The 17,339-nt window shown below is 59.2% G+C and overlaps 1 protein-coding gene across 1 annotated transcript; it reads right to left on the minus strand.

Moving 5' to 3' along the window:
- Nucleotides 1–444: 444 nt before the first annotated feature.
- On the minus strand, nt 445–16,003 carry LOC121341367 (spectrin beta chain, non-erythrocytic 4-like; the record flags this gene model as incomplete). The annotated part of the gene is made up of 16 exons (XM_041414818.1): nt 445–535; nt 2,842–3,044; nt 4,497–5,253; nt 6,158–6,295; nt 6,382–7,252; nt 8,314–8,464; nt 8,542–8,844; nt 10,472–10,630; nt 10,710–10,827; nt 11,733–11,920; nt 13,022–13,134; nt 13,369–13,484; nt 13,589–13,669; nt 13,758–13,849; nt 13,933–14,106; nt 15,852–16,003. Coding segments are annotated over 16 exons (3,707 nt in total), but the record flags the coding sequence as incomplete, so codon positions are not given.
- Between the last annotated feature and the right edge of the window lie 1,336 nt (nt 16,004–17,339).

Below are 17,339 nucleotides of genomic sequence, written 5' to 3' on the forward strand. Positions count from 1 at the left end.
CCAAAATCCCCCAAATTCACCCCAAATCCATCCCAAAATCCCCCAAATTCACCCCAAATCCATCCCAAAATCCCCCAAATTCACCCCAAATGCATCCCAAAAATCCCCCAAATTCCCCCCAAACCCAACCCCAAATCCACGGGGTGACATTTTTGGGGTGAGCGATCTCCCGGGACGGACCCCCGAAGCCCCCCGAGGTGCTGAGGACCCCCTGAGGGGCTGCAGGGACCCCCTGCCCCAACCCCGGGGGGGATTTTTGGGGTCCCCCACCCCAAAACCCACCGAGGCGGAGCCCGCCAGACCCGGAGGTGACACGGGGGGTGACACCAAGGGGGTCTGACCCCCCCCGACCCGCGGGAGGACCTGGAGCCCACCCCCACCAGGGAGAATTTTGGGGAGGGGTCTCAGATTTTGGGGGGGGTCTCAGATTTTGGGGAGCCTGACCTCGCGGCAGTCCTGGAGGAACCTCTGGAGCTCCAGGTGGTCCTGGAGCCGCCGCGTCCACTCCTGGGCCAGCTGGTGGTTGCGCTGGCTCCTGCGGGGGACCCCCTAATTAACCCCTGATTGGCCCCTAATTAACTCTTGATTAACCGGTAATTAACTCCTGAGTAAGCCCTGAACCTCCCCTCAGAGGGGAAACTGAGGCACGGGGCTCCATCTGGGATCCACCAGGAAATCCGGCTCTGTCCTCGTTCCTGGGGGTTCTGGGTGGAATTTTGGGGTTCTGGGTGCAGTTTTGGTGTCCTGGGTGGAATTTTGAGGTCCTGGGAGGAATTTTGATGTCCTGGGTGGAGCTTTGGGGGGCCTGGGTGGAGTTTTGGGGTTCTGGGGGGAGCTTTGGGGTTCCTGGATGGAGTTTTGGGGTTCTGGGGGGAGCTTTGGGGTTCCTGGATGGAGTTTTGGGGTTCTGGGTGGAGCTTTGGGGTTCCTGGGTGGAGTTTTGGGGTCCTGGGAGGAGCTTTGGGGTTCTGGGCGAGGTTTGGGGGTTCTGGGTGAAGTTTTGTGGGTTCTGGAGGAATTTTGGGGTCCTGGGTGGAGTTTTGGGGGTCCTGGGTGGAATTTTGGGGGCCTGGGTGGAGTTTTGGGGTCCTGGGAGGAGCTTTGGGGTTCTGGGCGAGGTTTGGGGGTTCTGGGTGGAGTTTTGGGGGTTCTGGGTGAAGTTTTGTGGGTTCTGGAGGAATTTTGGGGTCCTGGGTGGAGTTTTGGGGGTCCTGGGTGGAATTTTGGGGGCCTGGGTGGAGTTTTGGGGTCCTGGGAGGAGCTTTGGGGTTCTGGGCGAGGTTTGGGGGTTCTGGGTGGAGTTTTGGGGGTTCTGGGTGAAGTTTTGTGGGTTCTGGAGGAATTTTGGGGTCCTGGGTGGAGTTTTGGGGGTCCTGGGTGGAATTTTGGGGGCCTGGGTGGAGTTTTGGGGTCCTGGGAGGAGCTTTGGGGTTCTGGGCGAGGTTTGGGGGTTCTGGGTGGAGTTTTGGGGGTTCTGGGTGAAGTTTTGTGGGTTCTGGAGGAATTTTGGGGTCCTGGGTGGAGTTTTGGGGTCCTGGGAGGAGCTTTGGGGTTCTGGGTGGAGTTTCAGGGTCCTGGATGGAATTTTGGGGTTCTGGGTGAAGTTTTGGGGTCCTGGGTGGGTTTTTTATGGTCCTGAGTGGTTTTGATGGGTCCTGGGTGGAGTTTTGGGGGTCCTGGGTGGAATTTTGGGGTCCTGGGTGGAGTTTTGGGGTCCTGGGAGGAATTTTGGTTTCTGGGTGGGTTTTGGGGGTTCTGGGTGGAATTTTGGGGTCCTGGGTGGAGTTTTGGGGTCCCGGGTGAGTTTTGGGGGTTCTGGGTGGAATTTTTATGTCCTGGGAGGAGCTTTAGGGTTCTGGGTGGAGGTTTGGGGTCCTGGGGGAGTTTTGGGTTCCTGGGAGGAGCTTTGGGGTCCTGGGTGGAGTTTTGGGGGGCCTGGAATGAATTCTGGAGTTCTGCATGGCATTTTGGGGTCCTGGGTGGAGTTTTGGGTTCCTGGGAGGAATTTTGGGGTTCTGGGTGGAGCTTTGGGGTTCCTGGGAGGAGTTTTGGGGTTCCTGGGAGGAGTTTTGGGGTTCCTGGGAGGAGTTTTGGGGTTCCTGGGAGGAGTTTTGGGGTTCCTGGGAGGAGTTTTGGGGTTCCTGGGTGGAGTTTTGGGGGTCCTGGGTGGAGTTTTGGGTGGAGTTTTGGAGTCCAGGGTGGAGTTCTGGGGTCCTGGGTGGAGTTTTGGGGGTCCTGGGAGGAATTTTGGGGTCCTGGGTGGAGTTTTGGGTTCCTGGGAGGAATTTTGGGGTTCTGGGTGGAGCTTTGGGGTTCCTGGGAGGAGTTTTGGGGTTCCTGGGTGGAGTTGGGGTTCTGGATGGAATTTCGATGTCCAGGGTGGAGTTTTGGGTTCCTGGGAGGAGCTTTGGGGTCCTGGGTGGAGCTTTGGCGTTCTGGGTGGAGTTTTGGGGGCTCTGGGAGGAGATTTGGGGTTCTGGATGGAATTTCGATGTCCAGGGTGGAGTTTTGGGTTCCTGGGAGGAGCTTTGGGGTCCTGGATGGAATTTTGAGGTCCTGGGTGGAGTTTTGGGGTCCTGGGAGGAGCTTTGGGGTCCTGGATGGAATTTTGATGTCCTGGGTGGAGTTTTGGGGGTTCTGGGAGGAGATTTGGGGTTCTGGATGGAATTTCGATGTCCTGGGTGGAGTTTTGGGTTCCTGGGAGGAGCTTTGGGGTCCTGGGTGGAGTTTTGGGTCCTGGATGGAATTTTGGGTTCCTGGGTGGAGTTTTGGGGTCCCGGGTGGAGTTTTGGGGTCCTGGGAGCTGCTGGTGGGCCGGGGGTCTCCACGGGGGGCACCCACCTGGCCCGCAGCCCCTCCATGGCCTCGGCCACGCGGTCGCCGTGCAGGTTGCGCTGGCGCCGGAGGCTCTCGCCGGCCTGCAGGACCAGCTGGACCTTCTGCAGGTTCAGCTCCAGCGTGGTGCTGAAGTCCTTGTGCTTCTTCAGCGCCTTGGTCACCCCTTCCACCGTGTCCGGCAGCTCGGCGTGGGCCAGGGTGGTCTCCTGGGAGGGTGTGGTGGGGCTGGTGACCTCTGCCCGTGCCCTTGGGGTGGGCACCTCAGTGCCACAGGAGCTGCTCCCAGCCAAACCCACCCACCAGGAGCTGCTCCCACCCAAATCCAAAATCCACCCACCAGGAGCTGCTCCCACCCAAATCCACCCACCAAGAGCTGCTACCACCCAAATCCACCAACCACCAGCTGGACCTTCTGCAGGTTCAGCTCCAGCGTGGTGCTGAAGTCCTTGTGCTTCTTCAGCGCCTTGGTCACCCCTTCCACCGTGTCCGGCAGCTCGGCGTGGGCCAGGGTGGTCTCCTGGGAGGGTGTGGTGGGGCTGGTGACCTCTGCCCGTGCCCTTGGGGTGGGCACCTCAGTGCCACAGGAGCTGCTCCCAGCCAAACCCACCCACCAGGAGCTGCTCCCACCCAAATCCAAAATCCACCCACCAGGAGCTGCTCCCACCCAAATCCACCCACCAGGAGCTGCTCCCACCCAAATCCAAAATCCACCCACCCGGAGCTGCTCCCACCCAAATCCAAAATCCACCCACCAGGAGCTGCTCCCACCCAAATCCACCCACCCGGAGCTGCTCCCACCCAAATCCAAAATCCACCCACCAGGAGCTGCTCCCACCCAAATCCATCACTCAAGACCTTCTACAAACCATTCCAACCACCCAAAATCTTCTTCCACTCATCCCCATCACCCAGGACCTTCTCCCAACCATCGTCCCTATCACCCATCCATCATCTCCATCACCCAGGATCTTCTCCTAACCATCATCCTCATCACCCTTTCGTCATCCCCATCAACCAGGACCTTCTCCCACCCATCATCCCCATCACCCATCCATCATCTCCATCATCCAAGAACTTCTAACCATCATCCCCATCACCCATCCTTCATCCCCATCACCAGGACCTTCTCCCAACCATCATCCTCATCACCCATCCATCATCTCCACCACTCCAGACCTTCTCTCAGCCATCATCCCCATCACCCATCCTTCATCCCCATCACCCAGGACCTTCTAACCATTGTCCCCATCACCCACCCATCATCCCCACCACCCCAGACCTTCTCCCACCCATCGTCCCCATGGCCCATCCTTCATCCCCATCACCAGGACCTTCTCCCAACCATCATCCTCATCACCCATCCATCATCCCCATCACTCCAGACCTTCTCCCAGCCATCATCCCCATCACCCAGGACCTTCTCCCAACCATCATCCTCATCACCCATCCATCATCCCCATCACTCCAGACCTTCTCCCAGCCATCATCCCCATCACCCAGGACCTTCTCCCAACCATCATCCCCATCACCCATCCATCATCTCCTCCACCCCGGACCTTCTCCCAACCATCGTCCCCATCGCCCATCCATCATCTCCATCATATCATCTCCTCCACCCCAGACCTTCTCCCAGCCCACCCCACCACCTCCTCCCAGACCTGGTTGTAGAGGCTGTTCTGGCACTGCTGCACGTCCCGCAGGAAGAGGTGGAAGACGTGGGACTGCACCAGCACCTCCCTCCTCATCTCCCAGCTCTGCAGGAGCTTCCCCCAGCCCGCGTCCAACTTCTGCAGCCACTGCTGGAGGGACAGGTAGGGCACCTCCATCTCCTCCAGGGCCAGCAGCTCGCTGGCCGCCTGGATCTTGGCGTAGTCCTCCTCGTAGCCGTTGATCTCCTCCTTGAGGGCCACGTGGACGTTCAGCAGCCTCTCGGCCTCGGCCAAGCTGTCGGGGACCTCCTCGGAGCCCACGGCCGCTTGGGTCTTCACCAACCACCCCAAGAAGTTGTCCAGGTCCTGGATGAACTGCTGGAGACGGCCGGCGATGGTCAGGGTGTCCTCACAACCTTGCAGGGCCCGCTTGAGGTTGTCCCACTCCTCGCTGATCTCCTCGAAGGGCAGCAGGATCTCCAGGGCGCGGCCGGGGTGGGCGGCAGCCAAGGCCTCGCCCTCCTGCTGGAGCTCCACCAGCCGTGGCTCCAGGACCACCAGGGCGGCCTCCATGGTGGACAAGCGGCGCTGCAGGGCCAGGACCCCGCCCAGGTCGCTGCCACCGGACTGGGTGGCCTCGATGGCTTTTCTCTTCTCGCGCACCTGCGCCTTCATCTCGCTGCACTCCAGCAGGAAGTTCTGGATCTTCAGCACGGAGCTGAGCTGGCTCTTCTTGTTCTCCACCAGCTCCACCACGCGGTTCCAGCTGGAGATGGGGACAGGAGCGGGGTGAGAGCCCCCCCCGAGCTGGGACAAGGCCCACCAGGATCAGAAGCAACCCTTGGGATGGGCTGGGAATGGTGGCCTGGTGACCTGGACCCCATGGGGATGTCCCACCACTGGAGAACCACAGGTTGGGGGTCTGCAGGCAGCCCCACAGAAAGCTCCCCCCACCAAGGAGACCTCAAGAAGGTTGAGACTCATTTCAGGCCTTCTTGAGACTCATTTCAGGACCCCCAGGATGGGCTTGGACAATTGTCCTGGAGAGGTGGACCCCATGGGAACATCCCACCACTGGAGAACCACAGGTTGGGGGTGTGCAAGCAGCCCCACAGAAAGCTCCCCCCACCAAGGAGACCTCAAGAAGGTTGAGACTCATTTCAGGACCCCCAGGATGGGCTTGGACAATTGTCCTGGAGAGGTGGAAGCCATGGGGACATCCCACCACTGGAGAACCACAGGCTGGGGGTCTGCAAGCAGCCCCACAGAAAGCTCCCCCCACCAAGGAGACCTCAAGAAGGTTGAGACTCATTTCAGGCCTTCTTGAGACTCATTTCAGGACCCCCAGGATGGGCTTGGACAATTGTCCTGGAGAGGTGGAAGCCATGGGGACATCCCACCACTGGAGAACCACAGGCTGGGGGGCTGCAGGCAGCCCCACACAAAGTTGTCCCCACCAAGGAGACCTCAAGAAGGTTGAGACTCATTTCAGGCCTTCTTGAGACTCATTTCAGGACCCCCAGGATGGGCTTGGACCATTCCACTGGACACCTGGACCCCACAGGGACATCCCACCACCGGAGAACCACAGGTTGAGAGTCTCCAGGCAAGCCCGCCACGGAGACCCCCAGAAGGTCAAGGTCCATCTTGGATGCCCCCCACGCCCGTACCGGCTGTTGAGGTGGTCCTGGCAGGAGCGGACCTCGTCTGAGCTGGGGTGGCCACCGTCCACCAGCTGCTGCACCACCTGGTTGACGTCCAGGATGCGCCCCATGACGCTGTTCATCTCCTGGTCCAGGCTCTCGAACCTGAGCAGAGGGACACGGGCAGCTCCACCACGGCACGGAGCACCTCAACGTCCAGCCTCACCCCACCCCACCCCACCCCACCCCACCTGTGCTGGACCACCTCGACCTCATCCAGCTCCTCGGGCACCTCCATCTTCTCCAGCCACTGCTCCTTCTCGTCCACCCACACCTCGCAGGCGTGCACCTCGCTGAACATGCGGTAGACGGCCAGCGCGTCCTGCAGCCACTGCGTCCTCAGCACGGCCACCTCGGCCACCTCCCCGTAGAGCTGCTCCACCTCCACCACGCGGATCTGGACGTCCACGCCCTGCCGGTGGTCAGGGGCCAGGAGAGCCAGCTGCTTGCGGAGGGACAGCACGGCGGCGCGGTGCTTCTCCACCTCGTCCACCACGGCGCGGTGCTTGCGCAGCAGGGCCTGGCTGGAGTAGTCGTCGTGGCCGAAGTCGTCGCTGGACACGATGCGGTACATGTCCTGCAGCCAGGCCACCAGGTCGTCCGTCTCGGCGCTGAACTGGAAGAAGTTCAGGGCGTCCTCCAAGCGCTGCTGGTGGAGGCCCGTGATCTCCTCCAGCTTCTTCCACCGCAAGCAGACTTCTCGCATCTTCTCCTGGATGCCCACGGAGCTGAAGGACTTCTTGGCCAGGATCTTCTCGCCTTTCTTCATGGTCTGGTGCAGCAGCGCCCGGCGGTTGCCCAGCTCGCCCAGCATGGTCTTGTGTTTGTTGGTCAAGGTCATGACGCTGCTGAGGTCGCGGCCGCAGGTCTTGGCGGCCAGGATCTTCTCCTTCTCGCGGATCCAGGCCTCGGCCTCCTCCATCTCCTGGAAGAAGGTCCAGAGCTGGCGGGAGTCCTCCAGCTCCTTCCTCCTCTTGGCGGCCAGCTCCTCCAGCTCCTCCAGGCACGTCTGGACGTGGTTGACGCGGTTGCAGATGATCTGGGGGTCGCAGGGTTGGTAGCCTGGGCCAGGAGAAGGGGCTTAGATGGTGGCAGGGGGTGGCCACGGGGGTGTCCAAGCAAGGACCGGACGTGGCACCCTGGGCTCTGGTCATAGCCTGGACTCAAAGATCTCAGAGGGGTTTTCCAACCTCACAGGTTCTGTGGGGACTCTTGCAGGTGGCCCACCAGGACCATGGGTTGACCGTTCCAGGGTCCACCAAGACATTGGGTCAACCTTTCCACGGGCCACCAAGATCATGGATTGAACCTCTCATGGTCCAACAAAACCTCAGTTGACCCTTCCATGGTCCCCCAAAACCTTGGTTGACATAGCCCACCAAGACTTTGAATGGCCTTTCCATAACCCACCAAAACCTTGGCTTGACCTTCCCATGGTTCATCAAGACCTTGGTTGGCCCTTCCCATGGCCCATCAAGACCATGGCTGACCTCCCCATGGTCCATCAAGACCTTGGTTGGCCCTTCGCATGGTCCATCAAGACCTTGGTTGGCCCTTCGCATGGTCCATCAAGACCTTGGTTGGCCCTTCGCATGGTCCATCAAGACCTTGGTTGGCCCTTCGCATGGTCCATCAAGACCTTGGTTGGCCCTTCGCATGGTCCATCAAGACCTTGGTTGGCCCTTCGCATGGTCCATCAAGACCTTGGTTGGCCCTTCGCATGGTCCATCAAGACCTTGGTTGGCCCTTCGCATGGTCCATCAAGACCTTGGTTGGCCCTTCGCATGGTCCATCAAGACCTTGGTTGGCCCTTCGCATGGTCCATCAAGACCTTGGTTGGCCCTTCGCATGGTCCATCAAGACCTTGGTTGGCCCTTCGCATGGTCCATCAAGACCTTGGTTGGCCCTTCGCATGGTCCATCAAGACCTTGGTTGGCCCTTCGCATGGTCCATCAAGACCTTGGTTGGCCCTTCCCATGGTCCATCAAGACCTTGGCTGACTCTCCCATGGTCCATCAAGACCTTGGCTGACCTTCCCATGGTCCATCAAGACCTTGGTTGGCCCTTCCCAAGGCCAAACGCCTCCCCCTCCCCTGGTGACCCACCCTGGTGGCCCCCGTTACCCTCCAGCTCCGAGAACTTGAGCGCGGCGGCGTTGAGGGCCTGGACGCGCTCGGTCTGGGCCGAGATGTCGGCCTCCAGCAGCCCGTGCTTCTGCAGGAGGTCCTCAACCTCCAGCAGATGCTTCCCCAAATCCTTGGAGACCAGAAGAACCTGGAGAAGAACCAAAGCGCGTCATCCAGCGGCACCGAAATTTTGCCGCGCCGCCGAATCTCCTCCGTGGTCTCTACCTGCATCTCCTCCATCCAGTCGATCATGTAGACCATCTCCTGGAAGATCTTCTGGAGGGCCAGGTTCTGCTCGAGGCGGGCGCGGCGGGCGCGGACCAGCTCGGTCAGCAGCGCCCACTGGCGCAGGATGTTGTCCTTCTGGGCGCCGATGCGCCGCGTGTCGTAGTAGCCCTCGGACTCCATCTCCAGGGCCAGCTCCACCACCACCTGGATGCGCTCCTGGTACGAGGAGATGTCGGCCTCGATGGCCTCGTGCTTCTTCATGGCCGCCTCCACCGCCGGCAGGTCGTAGCCGAAGTTGTCCTGAAGGGGAGGGAGATGGAGCGGGGTGGGGTGGGGTCCTCAGCGGTCAAGGAGGAGGTTGAGGAGGTCCCACCAGCCCTCTGTGGTCAAGGAGGAGGCCAATGAGGTCCAACCCCCTCTCGGTGGTCAACGAGGTCCCACCAGTCCCCCCCCTCTCCATAGTCAAAGAGGAGGTCGAGGAGGTCCCACCAGCCCTCTGTGGTCAAGGAGGAGGCCAATGAGGTCCACCCCCCTCTCGGTGGTCAACGAGGTCCCACCAGTCCCCCCCCTCTCCATAGTCAAAGAGGAGGTCGAGGAGGTCCCACCAGCCCTCTGTGGTCAAGGAGGAGGCCAATGAGGTCCACCCCCCTCTCGGTGGTCAACGAGGTCCCACCAGTCCCCCCCCTCTCCATAGTCAAAGAGGAGGTCGAGGAGGTCCCACCAGCCCTCTGTGGTCAAGGAGGAGGCCAATGAGGTCCACCCCCCTCTCGGTGGTCAACGAGGTCCCACCAGTCCATCATAGCCAAGGAGGTCCAACCCCCTCTCGGTGGTCAACGAGGTCCCACCAGTCCACCCCCTCTCCATAGTCAAAGAGGAGGTCGAGGAGATTCCACCAGCCCTCCATTGTCAAGGAGGTCCCACCAGTCCTCCATGGTCAATGAGTGGGCCAATGAGGTCCAACTCCTTCTCCATGGTCAATGAGGAGGTCGAGGAGGTCCCACCAGCCCTCCATGGTCAATGAGGAGGCCAATGAGGTCCAACACCCTCTCGGTGGTCAACGAGGTTCCACCAGTCCATCATAACCAAGGAGGTCCAACCCCCTCTCCATGGTCAATGAGGTTCCACCAGCCCTCCGTGGTCAAGGAGAAACTCAGAAGGTCCAACCACCTCTCTCCTGGTCATGGAGGTCCCACCACCTCTCCATGGTCAATGAGGACCCCAATGAGGTCCAACCCCCTCTCCATGGTCAATGAGGTTCCACCAGCCCTCCATTTTCAAGGAGGTCCCACCAGTCCTCCATGGTCAATGAGTGGGCCAATGAGGTCCAACTCCTTCTCCATGGTCAATGAGGAGGTCGAGGAGGTCCCACCAGCCCTCCATGGCCAATGAGGAGGCCAATGAGGTCCAACCCCCTCTCGGTGGTCAACGAGGTTCCACCAGTCCATCATAACCAAGGAGGTCCAACCCCCTCTCCATGGTCAATGAGGTTCCACCAGCCCTCCGTGGTCAAGGAGAAACTCAGAAGGTCCAACCACCTCTCTCCTGGTCATGGAGGTCCCACCACCTCTCCATGGTCAATGAGGACCCCAATGAGGTCCAACCCCCTCTCCATGGTCAACGAGGTTCCACCAGCCCTCCATGGTCAAGGAGAAACCCAGAAGGTCCAACCACCTCTCCCCTGGTCAAGGAGGTCCCACCACCTCTCCATGGTCAATGAGGACCCCAATGAGGTCCACCCTCTCCACGGTCAAGGAGGAGGTCAAAGATGTCCAACCACCCCTCCCCTGCTCAAGGAGGACCCCAGTGACTTTCCACCATCCTAAATGAGGTCCCACCACCCAACACTGCGCTCCTCACCCCCACCCCACCCAGGGATTGTCCCACCCCAAGCTGAAGGTCCCCCACGACCCCTCCCACCCCACCCCACCTGCGAGACCAGGCGCTGGTTCTCGTTGAGCCACGTCTCCCTCATGACGGCCTTGTGGTCAAAGCGCTGGGCCAGCAGCTCCAGCTTCTCCTGCCGGATCAGCTCGTTCCTCAAGGCCACCTCCCGCTCGTGCTCCGCCTTCTCCAGGCAGGTCCAGGCCTGGCGGGTGGGGACACGGACAGGTCACGGGGGTCCCCAACCCCACTGTGGTGGTGGGACTCCATCTCCACGTCCTCACCTTGTTGATGTCGGAGATGCTCTTGCCCTCGCTGGGCACGTAGAGCTTGCGGTTGGTGGCCCGGAGTTTGCTCTGGATGGTGAAGAGCAGCACCTCGAGGTTCCCCTTCTCCTGGAACCTGGGGGGTGGCACCGGTGGGGAGGTCCCTGTCACCACCGGCGCGAGCTGGGACGTCACCACCGTGCCCCAGGTTCCACTGCCACCAGTTTGGGTTGAACTGGGACCTCCTCATCACCACCACCATGATCTGGGACATCACCACCCCCAGGCACCATCCATGACCAGTTTGGGTTGAACTGGGACCTCCTCATCACCCCCACCATGGGGTGGGACATCACCGCCCCCCAGGCACCATCCATGACCAGTTTGGGCTGAACTGGGACCTCCTCATCACCCCCACCATGATCTGGGACATCACCACCCCCCAGGCACCATCCATGACCAGTTTGGGTTGAACTGGGACCTCCTCATCACCACCACCATGATCTGGGACATCACCACCATCCCTGAGGTCGCCCCATCACCACCAGTTTGGGTTGAACTGGGACCTCCTCACCACCCCCACCATGAGCTGGGACATCACCGCCCCCCAGGCACCATCCATGACCAGTTTGGGCTGAACTGGGACCTCCTCATCACCACCACCACCATGAACTGGGACATCACCACCATCCCTGAGGTCCCACCATCACCACCAGTTTGGGCTGAACTGGAACCTCCCCATCACCACCACCTTGAGGTGGGACCTCCCCATCATCACCCCCACCACCCTCAGGTACCACTGCCACCAGTTTGAGCTGAACTGGGACCTCCTCAACACCACCACGATGAACTGGGACCTCTTCACCACCCCTCAGGTCCAATCCACCACCAGTCTGGGGGGAACTGGGACATCTCCACAACCACCATGACCACCACCAGCCATGTCCCACTGCCCCCAGTTTGGGTTGAACTGGGACCACAACCACCAGCAGCAGCAGGGTGAGGTCCCACCCCACCACCAGCCCACCAGGAGGTCCTCACTTGACAGGTTTCTCCAGGGTGCAGAAGGCGGTGAAGGCCTGGAGCTGCTGCTGGACGCCGGTCAGCGAGTTGGCGAACTTCTGGTTAGTGATGATGGTGATGGTGTGGTGGATCCAGGCCAGCAGCTCGGCCGCCAGCGCCTCGTAGCGCGCCGTGATGGCCGCGATCTCCATCACCTGGTCCAGCACCTGGTGGGGTTTGGGGTGGGCTTGGAGGTGCTGCAGGAACCCCCCGAGGGCCACCTGGGGCTGGAGGGGTCACCAGGGTCCGGCCGGGACAGGGAGTTGGGTGGTCGTGGTCTGGTTGGTGGGTGGGGGTGGACGGAGGGGTGGACAAGGGATGGACAAACGATGGACAAACGATGGACAAGGGATGGACAGAGGGGTGGACAGAGGGGTGGACAAGGGAGGGAGAAAGGGATGGACAAGGGATGGACAAGGGGGTGGACAGAGGGGTGGACAGAGGGGTGGACGGAGGGGTGGACAAGGGATGGACAAATGATGGACAAACGATGGACAAGGGATGGACAAGGGGGTGGACAGAGGGGTGGACAAGGGATGGACAAGGGAAGGACAGAGGGGTGGACAAGGGATGGACAGAGGGGTGGACAAGGGAGGGAGAAAGGGATGGACAGAGGGGTGGACAGAGGGATGGACAAGAGATGGAGAAAGGGATGGAGAAAGGGATGGACAAGGGATCTACAAAGAGATGGACAATGGATGGACAGAGGGGGGGACAGAGGGGTGGACAAGGGGATGGACAAGGGGATGGACAAGGGATGGACAAGGGATGGACAGAGGTATGGACAGAGGGGTGGACAGAGGGATGGACAAGGGATGGACAAGGGATGGACAGAGGGGTGGACAGAGGGATGGACAAGGGATGGACAGAGGGGTGGACAGAGGGATGGACAGAGGGATGGACAAGGGATGGACAGAGGGGCGGACAGAGGGGTGGACAGAGGGATGGACAAGGGATGGACAAGGGATGGACAGAGGGGTGGACGGAGGGATGGACAAGGGATGGACAAAGGATGGACAAGGGATGGACAAGGGATGGACAAAGGATGGACAAGGGATGGACAAGGGGGTGGACAAGGGATAGAGAAAGGGATAGAGAAAAGATGGACAAGGGATGGACAAAAGATGGACAGAGGGATGGACAGGGGTGGACAAGGGATGGACACAACATCCATGGAATGGGGGGATGGACAAAGGGATGGACAGAGGGATGGACAAGGGGTGGGAGATCCATGGACAATGGGGATGGAGACTCGGGTCAAGCCCCACCTTCCCGATGCGCTTCCCCTCCACCGCCAGCGCCTTCATCTTGGAGAAGTAGTGGTAGAAGGACACCACGTAGGTGATGATGGACTTCTCGTCAGGGTCCTCCATGTTGACATCTGCAGGGGGGGCAGGAGGTCAGGACCCCCCCAAAACCTCCACCCCAGGACCACCAGGGATGGTCCCACCAACTCCGGGCTGATCCATCAGCCTCGACCCTTCCCAGACAAAACCTCACTCCCAAAAAGGAGGTGGAAAACCGGAGGGTGGAGATGACCCCACCCCGCGTGGCTGGAGAGATGGACGGACGGACAGACCGGACGGATGGACAGACGGACACACCCCGTCCGTACCCTCGGGGTCCAGCAGCTTGCTGAGCCCCAGGTGCTGCTCGGCCGTGTTGAAGGCCTGCTGGAGGTTGTAGGTAGCGTTGGACTTGGTCAGCTTGTGGAAGTCGATGAGATCCGGCCTGGGGTGGGGTGGACACTGTCACCTCGACCCCCCCCCACAAACCCCCAGAGGTGACCCCAACATCCAGGAGGTCCCCCCCGTGTCCACCCCGCCGGCGCTGACCGGTGCCTGTGGATGAGGGCGTTGAAGGCCAGGCCATCCCTCCAGCTGGTGGTGAAGTTCTGGATGTTGACCTCAGGGTAGCTGTGGAGGACACCGGGGGTCACCAAGGGGTCACCAAGGGGTCACCAGATCTCCTGGAGGGTCCCATGCCACCACCTCAGGTCCTCACCCCGCCGTCTTCATCTGGCACCAGAGCAGCAGCGCGTCCTTGGCCGAGCGCGTCTCCCGGTTGTCCTCGGTCTTGATCTTGATCACCTGGATCTGGGGGAGGAGCGGTCAGGAGACACCTGGGGCTGGAGGAGGAGGAGGACACGGGGAGGGCACGGAGAGGACCCCGGTGGCACCTGGAAGCGGAGGATGATGGTCCAGATGAGGCCGAGGGTCAGGCGGTGGTTGCCGTCCACGATGTCGTGGGAGCCGACGTTCTCCAGGTGGACGCGCTGCTCCTTGAGGAACTGCAGGGCCTTGTCCACGTTCTCCAGGGAGTGGATCCGCATCCGGCCCCGCGTCGGCTTGGGCTGGGGGACACGGGGACCTCCGGCTTGGACAGGGTCCTGCCAGCCCACCCCACCAGAACAGGTCCCAGACTGGTGATGGTGGGAGCTGGGGGAGCTGGAGAGGTCCCAGTTCCACCCAAACTGGTGATGATGGGAGCTGGGGGTGGTGGAGAGGTCCCAGTTCCACCCAAACTGGTGATGGTGGGAGCTGGGGGTGGTGGAGAGGTCCCAGTCCAACCCAAACTGGTGATGGGGAGGTCCCACCTCATGGGGGTGGTGGAGGGGTCCCAGTCCAACCCAGACTGGTGATGGTGGGAGCTGGGGGAGGTGGAGAGGTCCCAGTTCCACCCAAACTGGTGATGGTGGGAGCTGGGCGAGGTGGAGAGGTCCCAGTCCAACCCAAACTGGTGATGGTGGGAGCTGGGCGAGGTGGAGAGGTCCCAGTCCAACCCAAACTGGTGATGGTGGGAGCTGGGGGTGGTGATGAGGTCCCAGTTCAACCCAAACTGGTGATGGTGGGAGCTGGGGGAGCTGGAGTGGTCCCAGCTCATCGTGGTGGCAATGGGGAGGTCCCAATTGAACCCAAATTGGGAGTGCTGCTCATGGCAATGCTGATGATGATGATGGAGGTGGTGATGATGATGATGATGCTCATGAAGACAATGATGCTGCTCACGGCGATGGCGACAATCACCATGATGATGATCATGATGGTAGATGATGATGATGATGTTTATGATGATGATGATGATGATGATGATGATTCACATAATGATGGTCATGGAGGTGATGATGGCGATGATGATTCTGATAACGATGGTCATGGAGATGATGATGATGATGATGATTCTGATAATGGTCATGGAGATGATGATGATCCTCATAATGACAGCGATGGAGATGATGATGATGATGATGCCAACACTGGTGGTGATGATAATGACGCTCGTGATGATGCTCATGGAGATGATGATGATGATGATGATGATGATGACAGTGAGGATGCCACTCATCCTGTTGATGACGATGATGATGACAGAGAATGACAAGGATGATGATGCCACCACTCATGGCAATGATGACAGCAGAGGATGACAACGATGATGATGATGATGATGATGACAATGACGATGATGAAGGTGTTAAGAGAATGATGATGATGATGCCACCACTCATGGCAATGATGACAATGGATAACAACAATGACAACGACGAAGATGATGATGATGACAACGATGATGATGATGAAGGCGTTAGAGGATGATGATGATGCCACCTTTCATGGCAATGATGACAATGGATAACAACGATGACGATGACGAAGATGATGATGATGACAATGATGATGATGATGAAGGCGTTAGAGGATGATGATGATGCCACCACTCATGGCAATGATGGCAGTAGAGGATGACAATGATGACGATGACAAAGATGACAATGATGACGATGATGAAGAGAATGATGATGATGATGGCACCACTCATGGATATGACAGCAGAGGATGGCAACGATGATGATGATGAAGATGACAATGATGACAATGATGATGATGATGAAGGTGATAGAGAATGATGATGCCACCACTCATGGCAATGATGACAGCAGAGGATGATGACGATGATGATGATGAAGATGACAATGATGATGATGATGATGATGATGAAGGTGATAGAGAATGATGATGCCACCACTCATGGCAATGATGACAGCAGAGGATGACGATGATGACGATGGCGATGAAGACGCAGCGTGGGTCTCCTCACCAGGGTCTCCCCCGAGAGCACCTCCAGCAGCCGCGTCAGCACGAAGCCGTCGCGCAGGTCCGAGTACAGGTCCCCGACGCGGCAGGCGGCGCGCGCCAGGTGGGCGTTCACCCACTTGGTGAAGGTCTTCTTCTGCACCGCGTCCCGCTCGTCTGGGGGGACACCCAGGTCACCCCAAATCCACCCCAAATCCACCCTGAGACCCCAAATCCACCCTGAGACCCCCGTGGGACTCAGGAGCCTCCAGGTGGGCGTTCACCCATTGGTGAAGGACTTCTTCTGCACCATGTCCTGCTCATCTGGGGGGCATTGAGGTCACAAATTCACCAGAAATTCATCCCAAATCCAACACAATCCACCCTAAAATCAAGCTGAGACCCCAAATCCACCCTGAGACCCCAAATCCACCCTGAGACCCCCGTGGGACTCAGGAGTCGCCAGGTGGGCGTTCACCCATTGGTGAAGGTCTTCTTCTGCACCGTGTCCCGCTCATCTGGGGGACATCGAGGTCACCCCAAAACCAACACAATCCACCCCAAATCCACCTAAATCTACCCCAAAACCACCTTGAGACCCCAAAGGGGACATCCCGGTCACCCAAAATCTCCTCCAATCCACCCCAAAACCACCCTAAATTCACCCTGAGACCCCAAATCCACCCTGAGACCCCCATGGGACTCAGGAGTCCCCAGGTGGGTGTTCACCCACTGGTGAAGGTCTTCTTCTGCACCGTGTCCTGCTTGTCTGGGGGACACCAAGGTCACCCCAAATCCAACACAATCCACCCTAAAATCAAGCTGAGACCCCAAATCCACCCTGAGCCCCCCATGGGACTCAGGAGTCCCCAGGTGGGTGTTCCCCCACTGGTGAAGGTCTTCTTCTGCACCGCGTCCTGCTCATCTGGGGGATATCGAGGACACCCAAAATCTACTCAAATCCCCCCTAAAATCACCCTGAGACCCCAAATCCACCTTGAGACCCCCGTGGGACTCAGGAGCCTCCAGGTGGGCGTTCACCCATTGGTGAAGGACTTCTTCTGCACCATGTCCTGCTCATCTGGGGGGCATTGAGGTCACAAATTCACCAGAAATTCATCCCAAATCCAACACAATCCACCCTAAAATCAAGCTGAGACCCCAAATCCACCCTGAGACCCCCGTGGGACTCAGGGGTCCCCAGGTGGGCGTTGACCCATTGGTGAAGGTCTTCTTCTGCACCCCAAACCACCCCAAACCACCCCAAACCCCCTTGAGATCCCTCTGTGGAACTCGGAACCTCCCCAGAATTCCAGGTTTTTTTTGGGGGGGAGTGATCTAGGATTTTGTTTGCAGAATATTTTCATTTTTTTAGCAGGTGGTCTTTAATTTTTTGGGGGGTTTTTTTGGGGGGAATCTGGGAAATTTTTGGGGAATATTTTGATTTTTTGGGGTGATCTAGGGGTTTTTTGTGGGGTTTTTTTTGGGGAATCTGGGAATTTTTAGGGGAATA

Source organism: Onychostruthus taczanowskii, unplaced genomic scaffold (genome assembly GCF_017590055.1).
Source record: "Onychostruthus taczanowskii isolate IOZ18803 unplaced genomic scaffold, ASM1759005v1 scaffold475, whole genome shotgun sequence".
Lineage (NCBI taxonomy): Eukaryota > Metazoa > Chordata > Aves > Passeriformes > Passeridae > Onychostruthus > Onychostruthus taczanowskii.